The sequence below is a fragment of the Fringilla coelebs genome (genome assembly GCF_963513975.1).
Source record: "Fringilla coelebs genome assembly, chromosome: 14".
Taxonomy (NCBI): Eukaryota; Metazoa; Chordata; class Aves; order Passeriformes; family Fringillidae; genus Fringilla; species Fringilla coelebs.
The window spans coordinates 19074915-19101451 of NC_140040.1; the positions used below are offsets into that span (position 1 = coordinate 19074915).

Here is a 26537-nt window from a genome sequence, read left to right on the forward strand (position 1 = left end):
TTTTTTCAGGGTTAGTCGCACAATTTGGTCAAGATTTCATCAACAACTGTGTTGCTCAGTGCTGGCCGCCAGGATGTGACTCTCGGCACTCAACAGAGTCAAAGGGACTCCCCGTGAAACGCGAACCGATGTTATCCGCCCGCTCCTGCGCTTCTCCTGCCCACGGGGGTCCCCAGGATTTGCCGTTCAACCACCGGGCCCCTCAAACACCCCGAAACCCCCCAAAAGCACCAAAGCTGCTGTCACCTGCCCGGTGACCGCTGACGAGCTGCGCCAGGGCCGGGGCTGCCCAGCGACGACACCGGACCGCCGGGCCAGGAGCGTTGGGGGCTGCCGGGCCGGGCAGGGCCGAGCGGTGCCGAGCTGAGCCGGGCAGGGCCGAGCGGTGCCGAAGCTCCCCGCTCCGCTCCCGCCGTCGCGCGCGGAACCCCGACGCCGCTCCGTGACGTTCCCACCCCCAAGTCAGCGTCCCCGCCCGCAGCTCTCGCGAGAGTAGCCGCGCTCCCGGCATGCACCTGGCGGGCCGGGCGGGGGGGGCGCTGTGAGGGAAGATGAAGGCGGCGGCCATGTTGGGAGCCGCGGGGCGCGGGCCGTGCTGAGCGCTCCGCTGAGGGCTGTGCCGGGGGTTCCGCTGTGTTGGGAGCGGCGGCTCGGGGCGGCAGGAGGATAGCGCCTACTACGACTCAGGGGCGGGCTTGCTTGGCTACTCGTGCCTAGCTTAAGGAGCCCTCGGCAGCCGCGAAGGGGTATCCCTGACCGAGAAGCAACGCCATGAGCGGGGGGACGCCCTACATCGGGAGCAAGATCAGCCTCATCTCCAAGGCTGAGATCCGCTATGAGGGGATCCTGTACACCATCGACACCGAGAACTCCACGGTGGCGCTGGCCAAGGGTAAGGACGCGGCCGGCCGGAGGAGCGGGCCCGGCGGCGCTCGGGGAGGGGCGGGAGGGGAGCGCGGCCGCGGGACGGGATCGAGGCCGCGGGACCGGGGTCGGGCTAGGAGCCGGAGCCGCGGCGCTGGCCGGGCGCTGAGGAGGCCCGGCGGGCGGCCTCGGCCTGCGGGGGCCCGGCGGAGCTCGGTCAGAGCCTGCTTCGTCCCGCCGTCCTCCCGGCGGGGCGGCTGCGGGGGAGGTGGAAGCGAGAGAGGGTCTGGCGTGAGAGCGGCGGCGCTGCGAGGCCCCGGCCTCCCCGTTCCCCCCGCTCCGGGAAGGGACCCTCCCGGGGAGGAGCCGGCAGCGGTTCCGTGCCGGGAACTGCTCGGAGGTGTTCCCAGTTGAGTGCAAGTATGAAACCCGTGGCGGTGGAAGCGGTCCCGAGCTAGTGCGTGAAAGGGAGTAGGAGGGGGAGGCTAGAAAGAGGTTTTCTTTGCAACGTTAAGAATTCCAGACCTACAGGCTATAGGGCTGTGTATGGCTGCGTTGCTCTGCGTTTTAGGACGGCAGACTGCTCGGGTCTGAAGGCAATCCTGAGTGCTGGATTACCGACAAAAGCTGAATGTAAGCTGTTAATTTTGGAGGTGTATGGCACAGTGTACTTCGAAATGGTACGAGAATGTTATCGGCCACAAGATATATATATATATACACACACGCACACACATTTATATATCGGGAAAGACGGATCTTAGTGAATGTATAAGAAAGTCAGAAAGACAGGTTTACTGAGAAGAGAGTTGGGGGCAAAAACCAGAATTTTTGAAACTGGGCATCCGAAGGACTTCAGTGATTCTCATGCATGGTAATTCATTCTCAAGGTAAAACATTAAGTCAGAACTTTTAATAACCTCTTTGTAATAGATTCTGCAACACTCAGCATTTTTTCCTTTACACTTCTTGCATCTGTGAAGTCTTGCTAAGTAATCCAAATCCATATGTGAAAGCAGAGAGTCTATGCAACCGTTAGGTAAGAGGAAAAATTAGTCCTTGTAAATGAAGTATTTGGGACAGAGAGGATTCCAGAGCTCGGTTCCTGGCCGATAGGAAAGGCTTAACGCCGGTCCGGTCCGTTCTGCACGGCTGCCCTGGGTGCTGGTACATACCGTGAGTGTGTTCGCTTTCGCTGGCCTTTGTGGTAATTCTTGTTTGTGCGCTCTGTCTCTTTAAGGCTTTCCCTCCTCGCATCAACACCCTCCCCCCGTTATTGTTTAAGAAATAAGTTACTCTGTTTTGTAAATTGTGATACATGCGCTTTCGAACACCTTTCGGTGGGTTTGGTCCCAGGGTTGCACATTTTGCTTACGGGGCAGAGTTAGCTTTCACTGTGTGATTTTTACTTGCTTCTAAAGTTGCCTTTAGGTTAAATTGCCTGGCTGGAGTTCCATTAACTACTTTGAAAGGACGCTGGTTTTGGTTTATACAAGTAAAAGCTGAATATTGTGATTAAAAATAAATGTTCAGAAATTCCAGTTGCATGCTGTGATTGTTAAGGTTTGTGCAAAAGCACATAGAGAAAGAATCCTATCCTTGAGGACCTTGTGATAGTCTTGTCCAAAATTAGACTGATTTAGTGCTGACCAAGCCAATTTTTCATGACTCTTCGAGAGTGGTTAAGTCATGTTGTGGTGTATCTGCCAAAGTGTATTGTATATATATATTTAAGATAGATCAAACTGCAGTTACAAGTCTGATCTACTCTCTTCTCATAGCTCTCATTAGAAATGTAAATCTAAACCACTGAATTTACTTTAATAAAACTTGGCTGAGTTAGCTGAAGAATGTGTATTTTGTAATAGTGTTATGATTCAGAAGAGAATAAACCAGTATTTCTAGGCCACCTGGAACAAAAAATCTTGAGATTAATGTGGAGCTGCTAACAGCCATGTTAGACTGTGAAGCAGTTCTCTGTGCTCATGAGAAGAATGCTCCACTCGAGAGTATTCAGGTTCCTGCAGGCTCAGGCCATTGAATGCATATGACAGTGTATATGTAAGGTGGCAGGAGTGCTTAATTATTGGCCACGTCTGTTTGTGAAAGAAGCAGAACTTGTACTCTAGCTGTAAATATGTTGATCAGCTAATAGTTACCTCTTCTTGTGCTGAGTCCAGAAGTCAGACAAGAACTGTTTACTGTGAATCTTGACCGCAAATGTCTTTTTTTTTTTGCCAGAGAAAGAGACAAAAAAAAATCCCAGAAGACTTGATGCTTTCAGTTGCTGAGCTGTGCAGTGTGTGTGACATGGCTGTTCCCTGTATTGAATGCAGGGCACCTTAGTATTATTCATATTCCATCTGAGGATACTGAAACGGTGACACAAAGTGCAAAAGTAGAGGTGGAGTCTGTTCTTGAATAACTGCAGATTTGCCCAACCGTAGGATTTGTGTGGGCTGAACTAAAGTCAGAGATTTATCTCATGAAGTTGTGTTGATGGAATGCCTTCATTTGTCTTAAATTGTCAAGGGTTTCAGGCAGAAATGAGTTTTTTGGGTTGGCAGCACAGGCTGTAGTCCTTCCTTACTGGGGGCAATCTGCTCTAGTTCTCTAATCCACGTTTTGTTTACAACGTGGTGATCCTTTCACTGAGCAAAACTTGCAGCCTCTATCTCACAGTTAGAGAAAGATAGGAACTGTTCAATAGTGAGCATAACATTTTTAACCTAAGCTGGAGTCTGAGAAGGTGAAGTGATGCATCCTTTCACAAAGTGTATTAAGTGTAACAGGAAATCCATAGTGGATTCCAAACACTAAGCAAACTGTGCAGACATTTGAGGTTCTTAAATATTATTGGTGCATGTTTTCTTTGGATCAACAGCTTTTCAGAGACAGTGTCTGGAAGGAAAACCCACTCATTCCTATTGTCAAGCCTCATGTTAAAATAACTTGAAATGTCCTTCATGGTTCTAGTTAACGCTTAGTTTTTAAAGAATTCATTATTAATTTTTAAGACATCATTAAGCCCAAGCAATTTAAGAGGAGTTTGCAAGCTATGGTTAGTTTTCTTGCTGGAAACTGATTGCTGCCCTACCTGGGGCATTTACAGAATAATCACAGTGCTTGATCTTAAATGTTGTGGCACTAAAAGGGAGATGTGATCTTTCATATTAGTTATACATAATGGTTTTCTATTTCAAGGCACTGATTTAAAGAGAGTTATTTTTAATGGAGGTAAGTTGTATAAGAGCAACCATATTGTGTCAGAAACAGCTTTGTTCCTTCAACAACAGGGAATCCTTAGGTATGTGAGTATAAGAAACAGAATTGTATATTGTCTCTGCTATAATGCATCAGTTCTCACTTAGCAACTCTTGGACCATTGAGAGTTGCATTTGGGACCATGATAATTGATAGATACTAATGAAACAGCTTTTGGTAATTTTAAGAAGTTAAAACTTCTGGCATTTTCAACCATCTGTGATAGTGTTGTCCATGGGATAATGACACATCCAAAGGAAAATTTCCCTTTCAGGCTTCTACAGAACATTATTTGCAGGTGAAAGACTCAGAAATGCAGACAGAGGAAAGTTGAAATCCTGAGCTTGAGTTTATTCAGGGATGGGAGCAGGAAAGGGAAGGGTTAAATTTCTATCAGTTTTTTAGGAATGTATTTTTTAGTCAGTTAAGTAACATGCTTGCTCCTTGCATGTCTTGAAGGTTAGGGCCTGTGTGCCAAACCAAACTTGGGCACAGTATGTCACAGCAGAAAAATTCCTCTTGTCAAAGCCTGCTCCATCTCCCTGCAAGTAAGGGAATGCAGGCTGAGGTAATTGTTCTGGAGGAACCAGCTGCTGTGGTGTGCAGACATCAAAGCTTGTTTGCAGTGGAAGGGTCGATGTGTGGAGAGAGGTGGCAATTGAAATGATTTGTTCGCTTGTGGTGGTCTCGTTTCAGTGGTCATGCTCCTCCTGGTGCCTTGGGAGCAGGGGAGAGCGGGTGTCTGTGTGTGTTTGCTCCTCGGGGAGCAGAGAGTGGCAGTGCTGTGCACAGCCTGAACTGCCTCTTTGCACAAGTTATATATCCATTAACTAACTGACGGGGAAAGTTGCAGTGTTACCATTGAATGCTACAGTAGTATTATATGGTAATAGACATTAAAATATCATGTACTAGTAATACCACAGTCAATCTGTACAAAAATTTGTTCACAGCACTTTAATATGAAGCTGGTGGAACTACTTGGGCATTATTATTATTAATTGGTGGATTAATGGGCTCAAGAGAGTTAGTTATTTTAGCTAGCTCCTTACTTGTGTATATTTACACTGACAAAAAATGTTTGCTTTTAACATGTACTGCTTGTCCTTTTGTTTACAAGTTCTTAAGCCAGTTTAGCTCTTTCAAAAACAAAAGAAAAAACTGGTCCTGAAATAGATAAGGTAAAATTAATTAGATTTACTGCAGTTGTAAGATTGTCTTTAACAAGACAATCTTTTTGTGCTTATTTTAATCTCCTCTCCCTCTTCAGTATTTTGCTATATATGAACTACTGCACCTTGTTCTGGAGGAAGGAGATAGTCTGAGGAAATTCCCCAAGAGTCAGAGTGGGACAGAACTCTAAGCCTGCAGCTGCTTCAATACCTTGTGCTTTTGATACTCAGGCAACTTAGTATTTCTGAGCCTGAGAAAACATGATAAAAGCTATTTCTTTCTAAAATCCTGCTATACTGGCCACTTCTAATATTAGACTTCTTACTTTCATGAGCTCAGATTGTGTTAAATCCTAATCTAAGTGAGGAAAGCACAAACTGTAAAGGTAGGTGTGCCTTTGCGATATACAAAAAGTAACTTTCAACTCCTTAGCACTACCCTGAAGGACCTGACTGGGGTGGACTCGTTAGGTAGCCCTTCCTGGATCACCACACGTGCAGTTCTCGTTCCTGCTTTAAAAGGAAGTTGGACTTGGAGTGGTTATTTTGGTTGCTTGTGGTGAGAGAGCAAGTCTGAGCTGCAAATCAGGGGAGTTTGCTTACCCCTCTCCATCCATCTTCATTGGATGAAATTATGTTTATATTTTGCAGAAGGCTGTGATAAAACCAGTTTGGTTTGGGGCAGGGGACAAGTAAAGGAAGAGTCAGCCTTTCAGTAGCAAGTCTTGATGTGTTTTATTGATAAACCAGTGGCAACCCTATCAGTGTCTTGAGTTAGCTGCATAGACAGTTGAATATCTTAAAGATGAATTCTGAATTTTGTCCCTGAAAGACTTCCTTTTGATGTTATGGTAATTTTATGGTGTGGAGAAAGACATTGTTTTTTAACATACACTGAAATCCCTTTACGTCTTTCAGCACGTCAGTAGATGAAAGTTTGGTGGTTCCCTTTTTTTTATTGGTTTAGAATGGAGAAAGGTAATTGCTAGGTGTTAGAACTGCTCCTATATGTCATGGGACATTGGTATTAATATTAAAATACTTACCTGTGTAGTGTAGCTCTGACTTAAGAGAAATACTTTCAAAGCATTTTTGTTCCACAGTTCATCGGATTTTTATTTCCATGTAAAGGCAAGATGCAACCCTCCAACTTGCTACCCTTTTTCTGTGGTGTTTCTGTGGAGCAGTTTCTTCACTTTAGCTAGAAAGTAAAATCCTTTGGTAACTAACTGATCACACTCTGGCCATTTTTGTGCACCTTTGTAGGCAAAATGGCTACTAGAGAAACCATTTCACTGTGGGACAGAGAGAAGCAGTACAAAATCAACATTGGTTTTACTTACCAAGGCAGCAGGTTGAATGATGGAATGAAAGTCCAAGATAATTTATTAGTTATAAATAGAGTATAAGATGGCCAGAAAGTGAGGGTAGATCCAGGCTCAAGATAGTGAAATAGAAAAGGCTGGTGAATAAAAAGCAATGGAATGCATTGACCCAGGAATGCACATGACCCACTGATAATGTTATTAAGCTACTGTGCATTACTTTGAATTAATTTCTATGAATTCTTAAGCTCCAGACACTTTTCTGTAGAGGAAAAGAAGACAGATTCCTTTCCTAACAAGGGCTGACATTAACTGAACAGTGTGTGCCTTTTTACATTGCTCACTCTTTGTAGTACCTTTCAGAGCAGACTTTCAGATGTACAGAAACAGAAAAGATAATGAAAGTCAGCTCACTAGATGATACATGAACAAAGTAATTGTAACTACTTAATGATATTTTTGTTTGTAGTGTGGACATGATCTCTTTAGCCCTGAATTATACTTCTTAAAAAGATTTTAATACCTGATGTTAAGCTCTGTTTATGCAGTATCACAAGAAGCAACAGAGATGGAAGATGGCTGGTGCAGCCTGAGAAATGACTCAGTATCACTTATACATCTCTACGGGAGACTGCTTTTCTTGACTAACGATTCTATGGCTGCAAATAAGTGCCTAATGATGTCTCCAAAATGTTGATGCATCTGTAAATGGAGGGAAATCTAATTCTGGTAAATTATAGCAAAATACAGATTTTTTTTTCTCGGCATAACCTGTACCTTGCAAAGCAAACAAACATTTTCTAAAAGGCTGGAGCAAAAACAGTCATGAGAGATTGTTAAGCTGCTACACATTAATGAGATTGTGATTGAATGTGACTGTCATGATTTTGGGGGTTTGGTTTTTTGCACTCTCTGGTTTCAATCCATTGTTTAGTTTTTGCTTACACAACTAGCCCTTGGAGACAATTCTCTTCTTCAGTTATTTGTTTGTTTCATTTGATACTCGCCCAGGGTTGGCAGTCTAAGGGTGGGGAAAAGTTTCTGAGAGGGCAGTGACAGTAAAGTAATAGTATCCATGTACAGTGGTAGTGATTATCTGTAGTGCAAAAGGAAGAGCTTGATTGCTTCATTGCTGTGCAGTCAGAAAGCTGTTGGAATTCATACAAGGAATTTAATGTCTTGGTATGGTGCACACTAGGAAGATAGTTATGCCCCAGTGAGTTTGCTTTATTTGGCAGAGATCATATGACATCATATGAACCTTACACCAGCAAGAAGAATGCATTTTGCTTAGGGAAAATTGTGTACACATACCACAGAATTCTTGTTGTTTTATTAAATTTTGAATCTCTTGAGAAATTCACATTTGATAATTCTAAATATTCCAGATTTTAGTAGTATTAGCATATTTTTCCTGTTTTGCAAATGCAGAATATGAAGTATGTAAACTCATTTATTCCTTGATTCATAGGATTGACTTTGTAGCCAAAAAAACCTGCCTTGCTGCTTCCCCTTACCCTCACAAAACATTTGAAATATTCAACATGTAATTAATAACATAAGTGATGTCTCAGTCTTTCGGCTTGAGTTTTAACTCAGATTTTTTAGCTTAAATTACTTGTTTGTCTGAGGAGAGTTGATAAAGAATATGATGCCTGTTCAATAAGGGTTTTTTTCTCAATGAAATTTTATCCTTTTTATTTAAAGCTGTTGGTCTCTGCAGTGTATTTGAAACCCTTTTGTTGAATGTGGATGTTTCATTCTTTTCCTCCCTTCCCACCTCTGCAGTTCGCTCCTTTGGTACAGAAGACAGACCAACGGACAGACCCATCCCCCCTCGCGATGAGGTCTTCGAGTACATCATATTCCGTGGCAGCGACATTAAAGACCTGACTGTCTGTGAGCCACCAAAACCTCAGTGCTCCTTGCCACAGGACCCTGCCATTGTTCAGGTAAGTCACAACAGAGGTGTAAATCATTGGTGCTCAACAGGTGACTTGCTAGCTTAAATGCTCTCTAGCTGTGTTTAAAAATTAAAGTGTTCATCACTGTAAGGTTCACAACCCAATGTAAAGAACTCTGGAAGGATTTTCTCCTTTCACAGTCTTCAACTGGGAAAGTGAAGGTTGAACTCTAACTGTAGCACAGTGCACTACATACCAAAGCTTCTGTCTTTTCAAAACCAACTAATGATGTTTTGTAGGTCTGGATGCCTTTTTTGAAAGGGACTTGGCTTAGGACACATAGTTCTTGGGAAAATCAGACTTGATATAAATCAAATGGAATAGATGCTGAAATATCTCCAGATAATTAGTGGCTTTTGTTTGCTTGTTAGTTTTATTTTTGTTTTAATGTTCAACATTTTTTGCTAACTATGACTTTAAAGTGTGTCATTTGGCTATGTTTTTAAACAGGCTTCATACTATAAGGCAGTTATTTGAATAATGAATACTTGGTTTCTGAGGGGAAAGCAACTTACAGCTTGAAGCTTTCAGATTTGATTTGTCTGTCATTTTGTAGTAAACAGACTGATAAATAGTTTCACAGAAGTTTGTTGGCTTTTTGATTGGGCTTATGGAGCATCTTGAAAGTCATCCCTGAGAGCAAGAGGAAATCTCTTGCTTCAAATGGAGGTCAATAATCCCATGTAATACAATTCTTCTACTTTATTCTGTAGGATAAAATTCTTGAATTTCCTTATGATGTGCCCTTGCATTTCTCCAAGGACTTTTAATAAATTTGGTGCAAGTCCCTCTATCAGTTGTAGTCAAGAGTGGTGACATTGCATTACTGTGAACCCCAATAATAGTGATAACCGCAGCCTCCTCCAGTATGCTTGGGTGTCTTATTGTACCTGTGGGGTTTGAAACTTCAAGGAAAAAGGCAGGACACGTTCTAAATTTGCCAACAAAGTTTATATGTGTGTGTTGGACAAGAGAGTCCGGTGTCTGAGGTTATAGGAAAAAGGTTGCAAAATTTTGTGCTACTGTTTCCACAGGTCTGTGATGGTGGAAGGGTAAAAGTGCTTTCTAAGCTATATGTACATGTGAAAATATTTATTTTAAAGTTTCTACATGTCTTGCCTCACAGCACTGTTTCCTAATTTTGGTGTAAATATGAATTTTTGCTAGTGTGTTGTGTGTTTTGTCTTTAGTCTTCACTAGGATCTTCGACTACATCTTCATTCCAGTCTGTGGGGTCCTATGGTCCTTTTGGAAGGATGCCTGCGTACAGTCAGTTCAGCCCGAGCCCGCTGGTGGGGCAGCAGTTCGGCGCTGTGGGAGTTGGTAGGTTCATTCTGGTTATCTGGTGTTTTCCTGGGAGTGATGATCTCTGTGTGCACAGACAGTAACCACTGCTTAGAATTTCATCAGTGTCTTTTCCTAAGGCAAAGTCTTCCATCTCTGTTAGTTCTGCAGTTCAACATGAAATTAGAGAGTTCTTCATAGTCTGCATCTTAAAATAATTATGATTGATAACTAAACACTTATCTCAGAGAGACCAGTATTCATTATATTTCACAAGTGGTTGAGGCAGCCCCTTCAGAGAAGCCCCATAGCTGTGCCATTGGGTTGACCAGGTGCTGTGTGCCTTAACTAAGGATTTGGATTATTCAGCAACCATGTGCCAGTGCAATCCTCCAGCTGTTTGTGAGGTGTTGGCTAGGTGGGAAATAGATGCTGGAAGTATTTGTGAGCTGCATGGGCAAGTTGCTCCCTTAGACTGCACATTATCTCTGAGACTCACCAACCAAATTTCCTTTCTCCCTGAGAGTTTATTTCACAGTTTAGTTTTTCTCATAGGAACTTAGAGTCTCATAACTGTTCTGGCAGCAGTGTTACTCCTGGTCCTGAAAATGTTAGCCATGCAAAAGAATGGCTGTAGAATTAGCCATAATTTGATATCAGTTAATATGTGACAGTCATATTTTTGCTGAAAGGATCTTAAGTGGAAGTATATACCAGTAACATGTATGGCTCCATAAGATGTGTTTTGTTAATACTTGTGATGGTGAAGTTAGAAGTGCTCTTTTGTTTTTCATTTTAGATTGAAAAATCAAGGTACCAGCCTATGTGCATACATCTGTTAGATTAAACTGAAAGTGTATGGGAAGGGCAGACTTATATGGACTCTAGAATAACTGCCTAATAAAGCATCACTAATCATTTAGTGCTAGTTAAAAAAAGTCTAAACCAGATTTTACAACTATGTTATTTCTTTCAAAGCAGGAGGTTCTTTAACATCTTTTGGAACAGACTCTTCAGGCAGTGCTAGCATGTCCCAAAGCACTGCAGTTGGTTCTGCGTTTACAACAGATGCAAGATCACTAAAAACACAGATGTCTCAAGGTAAAATCTTTTTTAATTACTTCAATCTTTTTTTGACAAGTTGTGTCCATGTGATTTTGGTGGTTGCCAGAAACGCCAAGCAAACAGCTGAATTCTCTCATGAAAACACTTGGTATTAAACTCAGGAAACACTGAGAGGCTTTGTGTTTGCTCTTTAAATGTGTTTTTTCTACATCTTGTAGTGCTGCAGGTAGTAACACATTTATTGTTACCCTTAAAGCACCTGTACTGAGAAGTAGGGCTTAATTAAGTGAAATAGCGTTAGCAAACAGATACACGTGGAAATTCAGTATTTAGTTTTGTTAATAACATGGCAGAACTGCAGATACTTCATACTGAGTGAATGGGAAGTCCTTCAGCTTAAAATTTTTAAATCTTTATTCCTAACTGTAGTTCTTCTGTTCATGCATAGTTACATAGATGATATTAGCAGCAGACTGAATTTCCTGTAGAGGTGGTGACATGACTTTTTAATCAGCTTAATATTAAGAGAAACTGTATGGATAGTTTATGTAATATTGGAAAAAATGAGGTTCTGGATGATATTTTAATGGCAAAGAAAAAAGAAACTAAACATTGAACACCTTCACCCTTATCTTCATGCAAATGTTGCTAACATTGCTCCCTAAAAACCCAAACCCCATTATTTCCTGCTCTTCCACTCTTCCTTGCTGTCAAAGTGTGTGCCAAGATAAGTTCCTAATGCTGTTTTTGAAATATGCAGTCTTGTTAAAAAGCAAAGCACCTACAGCAAACAGGTTTTTTTCCCTAAATTCCAGGTGAGGTTTGTATAACGCGTTAGGAGTGTTTCTAGGACTAGTTGAGTGGGTTGCCAAAAATAGGTTCTACTTTGTTGGATTAATGCAAGGGGCAAAAGTATGCTGAGCATTTCTCTGTTGAAACAGAAGTTTGGTTTTCTGCAGTTAAAGCCTGTACGATTTGTGACATGTATGAAGAATACTCTGGGTGAACATACATTCAGCCACAACATTTCCTGTGGTTTTCTCTGAGTTTGCTTTTAGAAATAATTTTTGTCTTTGTCAATTGCAAGTGTGGTATGGTTGGATTTATTGTTTTGTTCATGGGTTCCGTTTATTTTTTGTTTTCCTTTTGTTAGTTTTATAATGAGATAAATAGATAGAACCTTGTTCTTTCACTTACTGGGACTTGAGTCTTATTCTAATTTCTTAGTAGATTTACCTATTTGATGTTGTAAGCTTGTCTGGCTGGATCAGTGGCTCTATTTTGAAGGTGCTTCTGCCTGCAGCCCCTTGCTGCACAGAGCCCTGTGTGAGCAGGGCTGTGTGGGGCAGCTCCCCCAGCTCCTTCCCTGCACTGAGCCCAGCCTGTGCCTCTGTCCTTGTACAGGCAGGGATTCTGCAGCAGTGCCTGAGCAGCATCACAGCTGCCTTTGGGAGCAGCCTCTTCCCACTTGGCATCCCAGGGAGGCAGAAGGAGCATTTTTACCTCCAGTCAAAGCCAAAGTTTGATTCCACAGCTAAATGTACATCATTAAGGGGTTGGTAGGGATTGGATGTCCTACCGATTATTCTTTTTAGACTGAGGGAGGGGGTATTCATAAACATCTTTTATTCTGAATTAGTGGATCTGATGGTGCAGAATTTTTTTTTTTTTTTTTTTTTTTTTGGACACTGCTAAGGCAGATAAACCTGTCAGTCTAGATTGGTTGAGACCAGTAACTCCAGTAACTCGCCTCTGTAGATGAGAAATAACCCTGTGGGGTTTGGTTTGGTTTTTTCCCCAGGTCGTTCAAGCCCTCAGATGGACCATTTGAGAAGGAGCCCCACCATGGAACAAGCTGTACAAACAGCTTCAGCCCACCTGCCCACTCCAGCACCAGTTGGGAGGAGGAGTCCTGTACAAACCAGACCTTTGGTGTCTGCAAGCCAAAAATCCCTAGAGAGCCAAGAGCACAGACGAGGTAGCTTTGGATAGTTTTCATACAGCTTAATTCCTTCCATTCACATACAAAGTGCTCCTTTAAAGGGTAGTACCTAGGAATTTTCCTGCTGTCTACTACTGGTAGGCTGGCCAGCAGAGACCTGGATTAGATACATATTTCTTTTTAAATTTAAGCATATATTCTAAATTTTTTTTTCTTTTATGATTTAAACATGTGATTTACATTTATAGGTTTGGATTTTTTTAAAAATCTGAACTATTTATACAAAAGTATGATCAAAAATACCTAATTGGATAAACAAATCATGTTTTTATTTCCAACTTTAGCTGAAGCACACAAGGTTTCAAGATCAGAAAATGAACTCAGAAATGAAAACAAACGACAAATTGGTAAATCATGTTTTGAGAAATAGCTATCGTTGCTTTCAGACCAATACGTTTTTTAAAATTTGCTAAAATACATAAATTCTTTCACATTTTGCTTTGAGAGGGTAACAATTTAGCATTGAGCCAGAAGAATACAAGCAAATGAAGTCAACATTAAAAAGAAAAATCTTTTCTTGTTTTATACTAAGCAATCAATTTAAATAAAAATATAAATCAAGTACACGTTTATATATAATGGATTTATAAACATAATAGCATGAAACAAAACCCTTTCTAGAAATATATTTGACTGAAAAGCCACTAATATTTTAACTTGTCTTCCAAAAGCTTTTAATGACTTCTAGAGAGTCTTTTAACACACAAATTTAGTTCTGTTATGCTTTCTGTGTCACTTTCATCATTACTTTAAGTGAATTCACAAATTACAAGCTGCTCTGATGGGACTTTAAACAACAGGCATTCTCTTCCTGCACTTCTGAAGTCCCAACCCCCAGGAATTAGAAAGCAAACCAAACACAAAACACACCCTCCACCATCCTCAGAGAAAAGCCAATCCACAAAGCAAAACCAAACAGAATTTCCCTCTTTTCAGTTCCAGGTGCACCTGCAGTACGGAGAGGCCGTGGAGGTCACAGAGGGGGCCGAGGAAGATTTGGTATTAGGAGGGACGGTCCAATGAAGTTTGAGAAGGACTTTGACTTTGAAAGTGCAAATGCACAATTCAATAAGGAGGAAATTGATAGAGAATTTCATAATAAACTCAAATTAAAAGGTAAAACAATTTTTGCTTTAGATTTGAGCATGGAAAAACTCTGTCTTGCTGTTTTGATCCTACCTTGGAGAACAACTCTTAAAAGGCATATAGTATTAAGTCTTGCTTGCAGTCATTAAAAAATAAATTTTAAAACCAATTAATAAGTAAACTGGAGTCGTATGTTAATTAAATACTTGGGTCACTATTGGAGTTTTTAACAAATTTTAACTAGCAGGTGAAGTTCTGTGAAGTTCTAACAAGTCTCTGTTAAAAATGCAGATTACTTAACCAGAAGTCCCAATAATGTTTATTACTTCAAAGTTCTGGAAAGGATGCAATAAAAGAAAATCCACGTTTTAGGTTTTCAATTATTAGACCAAAATTATAATGTCAAAAGGAAAGGTGTTTGGGATCAGAACTTCATTGTAGTATGCAGGAGAGTTTGTTTGAAAGTTTCTAGCATTTCCTTGCTTTTATCCTTTTCCAGAGGAGCACAAGAGTAGTTAGAAACCATGCTGCCAGCACTCGTTTTCTAGCAGGCTTCTGTTTTGATTACCTCATTCTCTTGTGACCAGCCACCTGTTTGTTACACTGCTGCTACTATTTTTGGACAAAATTGTTGCAGGTTAATACAACATAGTGAGTTCCCTATTTCAGTGAATGATTGGCTAAAAGCTGGGAAACAAGAGGTGGGAATAAATGGTCAGATTTCAATGTAGAATAAAAACACCGGTTGAGTCCCATAAGATCTGTCCTGTGGTGCTCACCTGTTTTTCTGGATTATTTTTCAGTCCGTTGATGGTTTGCTGTTGATACAGCAAAGCTGTATGGATGCTGTTGTTTGTTGTTTTTTCAGAATAATAAAGAGAAAAGGGAATGCTAAACATAAATAGCTATAGAAATGTTTGTGAGATTTAAGCTGTAGACATCTAGGAATGAGATTTGAAGATAGCAGTAGCTGCTGGTGTTGAACAGGCAGCTTTGTTTTCAGTACTGGTTAAAACAGTGAGTTGAACTTGAGGCATTATTAGGAAATAAATACATCACAAAGTCAGAATGCTGGCCCTGCTTCTCAGAGATGGCAGCAAAACCAGAAGGCAAAAGAGAAGTACAACAGGGATGAACAAAACCATGGGATGACTTTTGGAAGGATTCACTGAATGAGGCTCTTAAGCCTGGGAAGGAGGTAGCTGAAGAGGGGAGAAAATAGATGGGTATCAAATCTGCTCTGTTGCAGGGTTTTTTGGTAACTAAACCCACAGGATGCATAGAAACCTCCAGACAGCAATACATCCTAATTTACATGTCAAGTTATTTGATTTCCACATTAAATTGTTTTTTAGCGTTCAGTATAGTTCTTCTCTGACTGGGAATAACTCAACAGTGCTGGTTTTTTTAGGCTTTTGTTTACTTTTTATTTTCCAGAAGATAAACTTGAGAAACCAGAGAAGCCTGTAAATGGAGAAGACAAAGGTGACTCAGGTGTTGATACCCAAAATAGCGAAGGGAATGCCGATGAGGAAGATCCACTTGGACCCAATTGCTACTATGACAAAACCAAATCCTTCTTTGATAACATTTCCTGTGATGACAATAGGTATGGCCTGCAAGGAGAAGCCTGTTAGTCTACTTAATGCATGTTTATATAATAAGGTACTGTCAGTGCTACTCACTGCAGTCAACTCTGAGTCAAAGGTTATTAGAGCTTTTTTCCTCATGCAGCTGGCAAAAATAAAATGGGAATAAGAAGTGCAAAATTTCTTTGTGGGTGAGTGCAATATGGTCATGGGAAGGTATTTTAAGGTGTTTTAGAGCCATGCTTTAAGAACTTCATGCACAGGCTCTTAGAACTTCATGCACAGGCTCTAGAATCTCCATTCCAGATTTACTAAGATGTGGAGGGGTTTGTTTGTTTTGCTTTGCTGCTAAATTAACACTTCAGTTAAATCAATTACGACACTGCTTTGGTAATGGTTTCTAAGCAGATTATATAACTGTCTCGGCCAGTGGTGTTGTTCAAATGGACAGATAGCATTTCAGGAAAATTAAAGCTTATCTTTTGCTGCTGCCATTTTATTAGACACGATGATGTGGATTGCTGACCTATTTTGACTTGCAGGAAGGGGAGGGGGAGTTGTAGGTTGCACTCAGAGCCAGATAAAATAACATCTTTAACTGCAAACTGTTTCTTGCTTCAAATGATACTGTGTGCGGAGGATACAGAGTGTGTTTTTCAATATGGCAAACTCTTAGAGCATTAATAATATCTAATTAATGACTCTGTACCATATTCCCTCTTGGTGAGTCCAGTGAGCTGTGGCAGACACCTGGGTTCTTGTGGAAGGGATACTGTGGAGATTTACCGTGTGATTCATGTATCGTTTTGCACCTCACGGTCTTTTGCACCCCATCGTTTGCACCCTCACAGAGGGCACTTCTCCCTTCCTTCCCAAGCGTTTCACAGCAATCCGTGTTGGTTCTGTGCTGCAGGGAGCGGCGACCCACCTGGGCCGAGGAGCGGCGGTTGAACGCCGAGACCTTCGGCATCCCCCTGCGCCCCAACCGTGGCCGCGGCGGCTACAGGGGCAGGGGCGTCATCGGCTTCCGAGGGGGCAGAGGCCGGGGCGGCGGCAGGGGCGGCTTCCCCGCCCCCCGCGGCTTCCGCGGCGGATTCCGAGGGGGCCGTGGAGGCAGGGAGTTCGCTGACTTCGAATATAGGGTAAAGTGCGCTTGATGTTACTCTGACCCAGCCCACTGTGACCGCTCCTTCCCCAGAACAATCTCCTGCTTTTAGATTTGGTGTTGAACTAGAACTTCTTGCTAGAACTAGAACTACTTTGTAGGGGCTCTGAGCTACTTTTTTGAAAGTCCATTAATGCTGAAATTTTAGTGATATGGCATCATTTTACTATCAATAGCCAAAAATAAAGGTTGCCTTTCATCACATGCCCTGAGTAGCTATCTGATAGCTGCTATCGGGGAGGAGAAGAAAAATAAGGGGAAAAAATGTTCTACAGATTGTGAGTGTTAGAGATGTAAATTGCAAGTATTTTTCCAAGCAATATTGTAAAATATAAAGGATGAGAGGGAATAATTGAAGTTGCTTCCATTGTGCAACAAACTTTTGAATTCTCTGTGAATGAGTTGGCACAAATCTTATAGACTGGTATACTGGTTAGAATCAGTAACGAAGACAGCTATCCAGATTGGTTCAGATAAACTAGGCTTTTAGAGTTCTGACTGGGACAGAGCAACAACTTCTGCTAGTTTATTGCATGAGCAGTTAGAGTTTTGCAAGCAACAATCTCTGATTTTTTTAATAGAAATTTTAATTTTTTTAAGTGAAAAAAGTGGGGGGTTACATCACAGCACATTTCTCCCTGTTGTGAGACATCCCTCACCTATTCCTTGATTAGTTTTCAACAGTGAGTCCTATGACTTAAAGAAACTTTGGGTAGCTGAATGTGAATGGAAATGAGGGATTGGAGATCTGCACTTTGAATTTCTGAACGAGAGTTTTGCTGCCTTCCAGTTGAGTAGGAGGTGGTGTAAGGGCTGAGGATTTGTGCTGTGCTCTGTATTGGGAGTGATGAGCGGCTCTGCTCAGTGCCAGACTGAGGGGGTTTCACCAGATGCCAGCCTGATCTCCTCCGGAGGTCTCCTTTCTGCTGCAGGACATGGGGAGTAGCCAGCACAGCACAACTGCTCCCAGGGCTGTTGCCCAGATTAGTTTGTAGGGTTTGTTTTGCAAAATGAATTTTAACCCTGTGCTTTTGTTCCCTCTAGAAAGACAACAAAGTTGCTGCGTAGTCTACAAGAAAGCTACAAACCAGGTGAACGTCTAGATCTTCTTGAATCAGAGAATTAGTTTTGATCTCTGCAAAGAATGAAGTTAATTTGCTGTATACTTGTCACCAGCACTGGGATTTAACTATTTAATTTCAAAGGGGTGTAATGCAGTTACTTTTGAGAAATGGCCATCTTTGAAAACAGTAAGCATTAAATATATTTGAGACAGAAGGATAAGTAATTTCTTATGTATAGTTAATTATAAGCAGTACTTCGATGGAGTTTTAAGTATTTTTTCATCACTGAAAGGATTTTTCTTATTACTAAACTGTATTTGATAATTGCTTCAAGTTGTAAGGACAATGGTATGCAGAAGGCCGTCGATACTGTGAGTGTTTTGACCCACCGAAGGTTGTTTTTTGGAAATCCTGTAAAATCCCTTTTGAGGTAGTTGTTCTTGTATCAACTAGGGTGCTGGACAGTAGAAAACTTGCTTTGTCAGTCAGATATGTACACACAGTAAATACTGTTTCTTAGGCAAAGGAAAGTTTTTATATAGTTGTAAAATTCCATTATATCCCATTGCCAAAGAAACATTACAAACTTTGTATAGCTGTATAAAAAGCAACTAATTTTTTAAAGAATAAACATTTTTAAGTCGGTAAACATACTGTTATTGCAGAAAGTTGATATGCTGAAGAACACTGAATTAGTTGGGTTTCTTTTTCTTTAGCAGCTTTTCAAGCTTAAATGTTTGATTTTATATTTGGACTATAATGAAGTTTTGAAAATGTTCTTCCATTACACAAAACTGGATACACGCTTCACTGCTCTTGCAAGAATTTGATTTTGTAGTTTCTGGTATATCACAGGATTTGACCAAGTTAAGGAGATATTTTCAAAAAAAGGAGAAAAGGAATTTTCATATGTCAAGATTTGCAATTAATTTTACTTAGTGAGAAATATTAACTTTTTTTAATAATGGACCAGGCACATGAGTTGGTGATTCTCCTGGAATGCCTGGGATAAAAGTCTGTCTCCATTTGTCAATTCTTGAAACGTTAACTTTGTTGTAATACCTGTAGACATGAGCAATTTAAAGAATTCTTAGTGTTTGAAGTTGTTTGCATTTTGATAGACCGTAGCTTGGAGACATTGAGACTCTGGTTCTAAGACCACGAAGTCACAAATGACAGTACGGACTTTTTGCCAATTCTGGATAACTAGTTGCAACTTTCTGATATGCTGAAATAGAAACCTGGTCATTTGTGTCTGTGTATGTATATGAAGGCCACAGGAATAAAGGGATCCAAAGATTACATCACTTTGATCTAATTTGCTGATTTTTTTTTTTTTTTAACTTCAGAATGTTCAGTGGTGATAAAGACGTGAAAAACTGCACTGTTGAAAAATTGGAATATTTAAAAGTGGTTGATAGAATCTTAATTTTATAACTTTTGTATAGCACTACAAGGAAGTATTTTGTAATTGGTTTCCTTATTAAGGTCAAGTATTTGACAGCCGTAGAAGTTAGATAATATTGTTTAGTAATGTTTTTGCATGTTTAACAATGCCTTTTGGGATCCACAAGTCATGATTCTGAACACCTGTTGAGATTTTTGACCGTAGAGGCAAGTGCTGTCCTGTTGCAATAACTCTTTACTGTCTGAGGTGTTCCAGCTGTAAATACCCGGGCCGGGAGCCGCGGGCGGGGTAAACCCTGCGTAGCCCCGGCCCGCCCGCCCAGGCTTTCTGTTTTTTTTTATTTTAAACCAGAATAAACTGTTCAGTAAAAGCGGCACGGCGGCGCTCGTTTGTTGCGCGCGGGGCGGGCGGGGCTGGGCTCGGGCCGTGCCCGGCGGCCGCGGCGCGTGCGCGTGCGCGCGGCCCAGGGGCGGGGCGGCCGGGCCCCTCAGCCGGGAGCCGCCATGTCCGTGGCGTTCGTGCCCGAGCGGCTGCGCGGGGCGGCGGAGGTGAACCAGGACACGCTGCAGCGGGTGAGCCACGCTGGGCTGGGACGGAGCCGCGACTGGGCCGTGACCCAGCCGGACGGTGGCGCAGGCTCTTCCGGCCCGCTTGGGGCAGAGCTGCCCGGGGTGGGGCGGAGGCCGGGGCGGTTGGTGACGGTGTCTGTGTCGCAGCTGCTGGAGGAGAACGACCAGCTGATCCGGTGCATTGTGGAGTACCAGAACAAGGGCCGCGCCACCGATTGCGTGCAGTAAGTGACCGGCGTGGGCGGGCAGGGCGGAGCGCTGGGGCCCAGCTGTCGGCAGCGGGAGCGAAACCCGCCTCGAGCTCCTGGAGCTTGGCTGCCGCCACGAGGAAAATGCATCCGGGCTTACGAAGGGATTCTCCCAGAATCATTTTCAGACACGTATAAAGCACGGCTGGACCCTGCCGCCCTGGTCAGGGTGTTCGCCCAGCGCTGCTGTGCCGCCCGCTGTGCCCTCCGTGCCCGTGTGTGGCACACCGAGCGGTGTCGCAAGCAGACGGCGGCTCTGCCGCTCCAGCACCTGCGGGGAGCCGCTCCGACCGGCCCGGCAGGCAGCTCTGTCCTCTCCTGCTCCGCTGCGTTCTGTGGCTGTCGGGGCTGCGAGCTCAATGCCCTCCTTCCCATCGAAGTTGGGTAGTAGCACATGCTCGGCTACCGAGTGCAGCTCAGTGCATTATACCGGGCTTCAGAATGAGAACACTGTTTCCCCTGATTTATTATTCTAGTTTGGATTTATTATTCTAGTTTGCTTTCTTTTTCCCTAACTGCAAATACTAATCAGAGTACACGAGTTCAAGTATGGGTAGTTGTCTAGAAAAGCACGTCTCCGAGATGCTGTGTTTCCTCCTCTCATAGGTACCAGCATATCCTGCACAGGAACCTCATTTATTTAGCTACAATTGCTGATGCCACTCCACCCAGGACGCAGAAGCCTGTAGACTGACAGCAATACCTGGACGTGAACAGTGCTGCTTTCAGAGGCTGTAGAAATAGTTTATAGAATCCCACTTTGAAAACCAAGAAGGTGTGGGTTTGAAAAAAAGCAGGTAAAAAATGATCTGTACTTCTGTGTTTAAAATGTGAATGTTATTTTCAGTGTAGAATTAGGCCAGCTTTTCCCCTGTGTTACTGTAATTAACACAGGTTAAGAATGAGAATTACCACATTCCCTTTTTCCTCTGAAAAACTCAATTCAGTGTACTTCTGGGAAGAGCCTGGTTGTCAAGACAGCACTATGGGAAGCAGAGCCCATTTCATGAGTAAGATTCTATAATAACAAGGTAAATGTTACTTTAGGTGACTCCTACCTCCAACATGACAAAGTTGGGCATGTGTTCCATATATAAAAACAGTAGACTTTTGTATCCTGTATCAGAACAGTTGTGCTAAATAAACTAAATATGTTCTTTGTGAGTTGTAGTATATTCTGAATTAATACAATACATTAACAAAAGAGCTGCTCTGTGATTTAGTCAAACAGAAATGTTAACTTTCCTAGGACTGGTGGGATTGCCACACCCCTCAGCAATTATGTGTAAGGGAGAAACCAAGCTTTTGCCCAAGTTTCTTAAGGCTTTTTCTCTGTTCTTGGAATGCTCTGTAAACAAGTCAATTCTTGCATAATCAAAATGGGGGTTCATGTGATTCCTAGGTACTGTCAGCACTGCTGGCCAGCTGCATGCATGTGTGCTCCTATCCAGTAAGGAAGAAAGCAGCTTTGCACACCCTGCATACGGCATTCCAGTGCCACAGTTAACACACACTAATCTAAGGGCCTTGATCACAGCAGGGAGGGAGACAGAGTTTACTTTTTGCTTACTACCATCAAAGTTACTGACTCTGATTCCTAAAAATTCCAGTAACATGACCCTGCTGAGGCATTGTCTGTACCACATTCTTCTGTGACATCACTTGAGAAAGCAGCTTTAAAGATTGGACTGCATAAAGTTCATTTTTATATGACAGAGTCAGTAAGTAGGCAGTTGACAATTTTCAAACTGTTAAATAATCCCATGTTAATGTAATAAGATCTTTGTTTACAAACCTAAGTTACAGTTTAAGGTGCTGCTCATTTTCAGCAAGGTGCATATTTTAAACAGGTATGACCTATTAAATGTATATCTTTAATAAAGCAAATAGTTTACTTTTACAGAAGCTTTAAAATACAAACTGTACAGTTCCAGTTCAGAAGCGTTAGCTATTCACAAGAAGCACTGCAATAAGGGTAAGTTAACTAAGCACCAAACCCTTGCACTTGGCAGTGTAAGTGAAGTTTTAAGGGCAAGACTCATTTGCCAAGTGCAACAATTCTTAAAATTACCAGTGTTCAGAACAATCGGAAGCAGAGGACAGAGTAGCACCCACGTGGTCAAAATGCAGACAAACTTTCTTTGTGTTCACAATTCACTTATGTAGGTCCAGAAACTTGCCAGCATTTGTAATTATGAATAAACTGCAAAAACTATAGCAATCATTTTGGCACTTGTTAGAAAAAAAGTTCAAAATTAAGTTGTTTTCATTAACTTCCATTTTGGTCTTAGTATGAATAACCAAGTAAGTACAACCAAATTCGGGATTTAATATTAGATCTAAACAACAAGATTTAGGAAACTCGAAACCATTCATGAAGTTAAATAACCACTAACATTTTCAGTGGAAGGTTTTCAAAATTATAGTAGTACAGACCATTAACAATTTACAGACAGAAGCCACACTGATTGTGCAAAGCACATTACTGTAAAAAGTCTATGTACAGCAAACAAATCTTTGTAAACATGGTAAGTATGAAGTTTCAGAAAACATGGTGACAATATCATAAATACAGGCAACATTGGCATCCTCAAACAGCACAAAAGGTAACAATCTGGGCCTGCAAATAGAGCCCGTCACCATACAAACAAAAAAGGTGGATGGGTTTTAAATACCCAAATGTTTAATAGTTTTAGTGTTGTGTATACTTTTTATTTTTATATATATATATATATATATATAATGTATTTATTTTTTGGTATCTTTAGATATAGATGTACTTAGTTTGTAAAACCAAAACCAAAAAATGTGCTTTATCTTCATTGAAAAATTATGTAGTTAGAACTAATAACCCATTTTACTAGTAGTTAACATATTAGAATGATATGACTTAAGAAAAATACAAAAATAAGATTAATACTGTCAAAACTCTTATACCAGAAAATATTGTGGTTTTTAGACTCTTTCAAAGATGAAATATGAAAATTTAAATAAGCTCTAACTATATAAAGAATCTTCTGTAATCTCAATTCATATACAGTGGGATAGGTATACATATTTACCATTGTTCTTGAATTTGTAAGCACCAGTCACTCGCCCCCATCCACTTTGGTTGGAAGATTATTCCTAATTCCACAGGTTCACTTAATGGCACATATTGACTGCAAATAATTACTTTATCCTTTAAAAAAAATAATGTTCTTTTAACTAACTGCTACCCCACATTTCAGTTTTACTATCTTCTGAGCCAGCTCACAATTTTTAATCAACTGTAGCATCTGAAATAAGACTTTAAATAAATGCAAGTAGTCTCTTAGGCTTTGCTTTCACACACTGCAGGAGCACCTTGTGGATAGTGCCTTTGGCCAAATGCAGCCACAGGACACAGTTTGTGTGAGAACCAGGGCCCCTCTGTCCACACAGGTGTGTGAGAACCAGGGCCCCACTCTCCACACAGATGTCTGGAACCAGGGCCCCACTCTCCACACAGATGTCTGGAACCAGGGCCCCACTCTCCACACAGATGTCTGGAACCAGGGTCCCTCTGTCCACAGAGGTACCATCTTTGTCAAGCGCTCAGGTCATGTTGATGACACAAGGCTGAGTGGTTCTGCTGACCTTCACCTACAGTAAGGAAACTGCCACCAAACTCAGTTTTGTGACTGTTTCTGCAGCAGTTCCCAAATGAACTCACTTGTGTGGCACAGGAAAAGCTGCTGTTGCACTTCATTTTTAAAAAAGCTGCCCACAGGCTGTAATGGAGAATATAAAGGTTCTACAGCTTGTCCTTTATAAATTTAAACACAAACAGTGTTGAGCAAAGTGACCACTATAGATTTGCTTCAACATATTCAATGTGTTTCAGTAAGATGTTTTAACTATAAATCTATATGAAAAATAGCTATAAAATACAGTGTTTCTTGTATGGTAGTCCTTCAGCAGTTCTTTTTAGAAAAAAAAAATGTCTTGAAAGTAAAGGCAATTACACATTTTTAAAAGCATTTCTACATCGCAGTTTTGGGCTGTTTCATTGTACACCAAACATATTGGCCATATTTGCTCAGCACTGTAACTCAGAATCCGAGAGTTTGTCTATCTCACCCAAACCCCCTCAATCCCACATCAAGAGAGAAACAGGATATAGCCAACACAGCACTGTGAATCAAAGTCACGTAATTTTCATTTGGCCCTGCGCTGCATTTTCCAGTACCAGCAGCAGTCAGTACTGGTGCAGGTAAGATGGTCTGCGCTCGTGCTTTACTGGGAAGGATTTAAAGCCCTTGTTGATCTGTTTGTGCTGGGAAGCCTGTTGGGATTGCTGCTGCTGCTGCGCGTAGGCGAAGCTGGAGGAGAGGCCGGCAGCCGGGCCGCAGTCGCTGGCCCACATGGGCGCCTGCAGCATCTGCATGGTGTCGCTCCACTGGCTCACGGGGCTGCTCATGGGGTACAGGGACGTGCTCTGGCTGGGCAGCGTGCTGGGCACAGAGCACGTGTGCTGCCACGGGGCCTTGGGAGGCCACGTTTTGGTCTTGTTATCCTGAGAAAACAAAATCGGTTGGGGGTGCTTTGGTTTAACAACAGAACGCTGCTTTTTTGAGACATACTTAACATGTCACCTTATCACCTCCTTGAGATATTTTCACAAGATTAGTTTATATTTGAAAGCCGAACTGATGCACACATCTAGCACTCTCACTTCTTAAAATATCTGCCTGTTAAAAAACATTTGGTTCAGCTTGACACACAGTAGCCCCGCTGAAAGGGAAAAAGTAAATTACTTCCAATTTTAATATATTAAGCTTGGTGGCTGACAAAAGCACCTCATGCTACTTGAGTGCAGATGGTTCAGGTTTTCACTGAAGTAAGCAATCTGGAGATACAGATGCTTTTTCAGTTGACTGCCTCATGCAGACCCAGCCCCAAATGGCAGCAGCAGAAGGGACTGAGCAAAGGCACGCTGAGCTCACCTGACTGCGGTCATCTGCTGCAGAGAGAAGTGGAGGCGATGGCAGCGTGCTGGGTTCCTGTTCACCACTGCTGTGTTTTCTGCCCAGAAAAAGAGAGACATTTTACTTTCTGGTGTTAAATGAGTCAGCCTCATTAATCTGCCACTGGCACAGATCAGGCAGCCTGCAGTACCAGAAACATCTGGTTTCATGTACTTTTTGTTCAGTACATGTAAAAGCAACAATACAGAAACTGTCAGGGACATTAAAATGCAGTAGTTCTTGGAGCTACAGCTTCAACATTTTTGTAGAGGTGAAAGGAACCTGGGATAGACTTTCACCCACTTTCAAGGAATCTGCCAGAAATTGTGTTTTTTCTTCTGTTACCTGCTCTTGTGGCTAGGTTTCTTTTGTTTCGTTTAAGTATCTTTTCTGAAATAACCTAACAGGTAAGACAAAAGACTAATTGAGGAAATGAAACATCTGCTTCAGTAATTTAATTTTACTGAAGAAAAATGTTCTACCTTCAGTTTAAATTTGCGACCTAACACTGAGGTTATCAAACAGAAGTCCTTGACCACATGTGCATTCTGCAAGATTTTTTTCCTTGGATTTTTTGGTCTTTTTTGTTTGATTGGCTGGGATTTTTTAGGAGGCGCGATTAAGAACATGAGTTTAGATTAAAGCAGAATCTTTTATTTCATCCTTTTTGTAAAAAACCCAATCTGCATACTCCAGTCAGGCTCCCACAGGTAAGCAGCCCTTACAGGTCACCTTTAGCACAGCTTTAGCTCTGGTATGTTGTAATGCACTGACCTACAGAACACTGCTCTTCCTACAAGTAACAGGAGACAGCAGTACTGTTACTTCAGCTGAGGTTTTCCACAGTGAAGCACCCTCTTTGGAAACTTTTTTCTGCCTTTTAGAGCACTACATAAACCACAGGCTTTTCTTCTTGCTCCATGATCAGTCTCCAGCTATCTACTGGCTTGGCATGTTAAGTCACCCGTATGTGTTTGTTTTCCTTTCCTGCTGCCTTTTTTTTAAAATACAAGTAATTACTCTTTTTTCTGTGACTGTTTATTAGATGGCTCTTTCCCATTAATTTCAATTTAACATTCATTGAAGCTCAATTTTTGTTCCCTCCCTTTGAAGTCTTGGCTAAATGTAAAGATTCAGAAAGTAGCTACTCTTACTCCTTTCTGATAATGCTTACAAAAATAGCTATCCAGGTAGAATCTGTGAGAAACTGGGACTGATTTTTTTTTCATTCACCAAAAAGTAGAAAATCTTGTATCTCTGTATTGACTCCAGATTACTCTGGCTGTAAACAAATATTTGGCCACTCATTTTATTTTTAGAAAAGACTGAAAAAATAGTTTGAGAGAACAATTCCAGATTGGACTTGGGTTGGTATTCATGCTTCATCTTGTGCCTTTTGTTACTATAGTCCTAACTACCCTCTGCTGTGCAATCACTGAGGTTCCAAAGACACCAAGCCTTCAGCCCTGTAGAAAAGCAG

General features: G+C 41.7%; 3 protein-coding genes across 10 annotated transcripts in view; 2 read left to right on the forward strand and 1 right to left on the reverse strand.

Moving 5' to 3' along the window:
- Nucleotides 1-545: 545 nt before the first annotated feature.
- On the forward strand, nucleotides 546-19626 carry LSM14A (LSM14A mRNA processing body assembly factor). 3 transcript variants are annotated; one of them, XM_084214867.1, is made up of 10 exons: nucleotides 546-892; nucleotides 8414-8577; nucleotides 9780-9912; nucleotides 10852-10974; nucleotides 12740-12916; nucleotides 13225-13287; nucleotides 13877-14056; nucleotides 15464-15635; nucleotides 16529-16757; nucleotides 17825-19626. In XM_084214867.1, the coding sequence occupies exons 1-10, from the start codon at nucleotides 772-774 to the stop codon at nucleotides 17846-17848; spliced, it is 1386 nt and encodes a 461-aa protein (XP_084070993.1). In that variant the 5' UTR covers nucleotides 546-771; the 3' UTR covers nucleotides 17849-19626. The 3 variants fall into 3 exon arrangements, with proteins under 3 accessions (XP_084070993.1, XP_084070994.1, XP_084070995.1); XM_084214868.1 differs by having other exon boundaries at nucleotides 10855-10974; XM_084214869.1 differs by lacking the exon at nucleotides 13225-13287.
- Nucleotides 19627-19715: 89 nt separating this feature from the next.
- Nucleotides 19716-21233, forward strand: SS18L2 (SS18 like 2). The gene is made up of 3 exons (XM_084215241.1): nucleotides 19716-19824; nucleotides 19969-20045; nucleotides 20676-21233. Exons 1-3 carry the CDS (start codon nucleotides 19756-19758, stop codon nucleotides 20761-20763), a joined length of 234 nt encoding a protein of 77 aa, XP_084071367.1. The 5' UTR covers nucleotides 19716-19755; the 3' UTR covers nucleotides 20764-21233.
- Nucleotides 21234-23482: 2249 nt separating this feature from the next.
- GARRE1 (granule associated Rac and RHOG effector 1) overlaps nucleotides 23483-26537 on the reverse strand; it is a 57372-nt gene continuing 54317 nt past the window's right edge. For all 6 annotated transcript variants that reach the window (XM_084215106.1, XM_084215110.1, XM_084215109.1 and 3 more), the window contains 2 exons: nucleotides 25037-25115; nucleotides 23483-24606 (listed from right to left, as the gene is read on the reverse strand). In XM_084215106.1, the coding sequence (XP_084071232.1) occupies nucleotides 24289-24606; nucleotides 25037-25115 (397 nt within the window). In that variant the 3' untranslated portion in view covers nucleotides 23483-24288. The remainder of the gene's footprint in view (nucleotides 24607-25036; nucleotides 25116-26537) is intronic.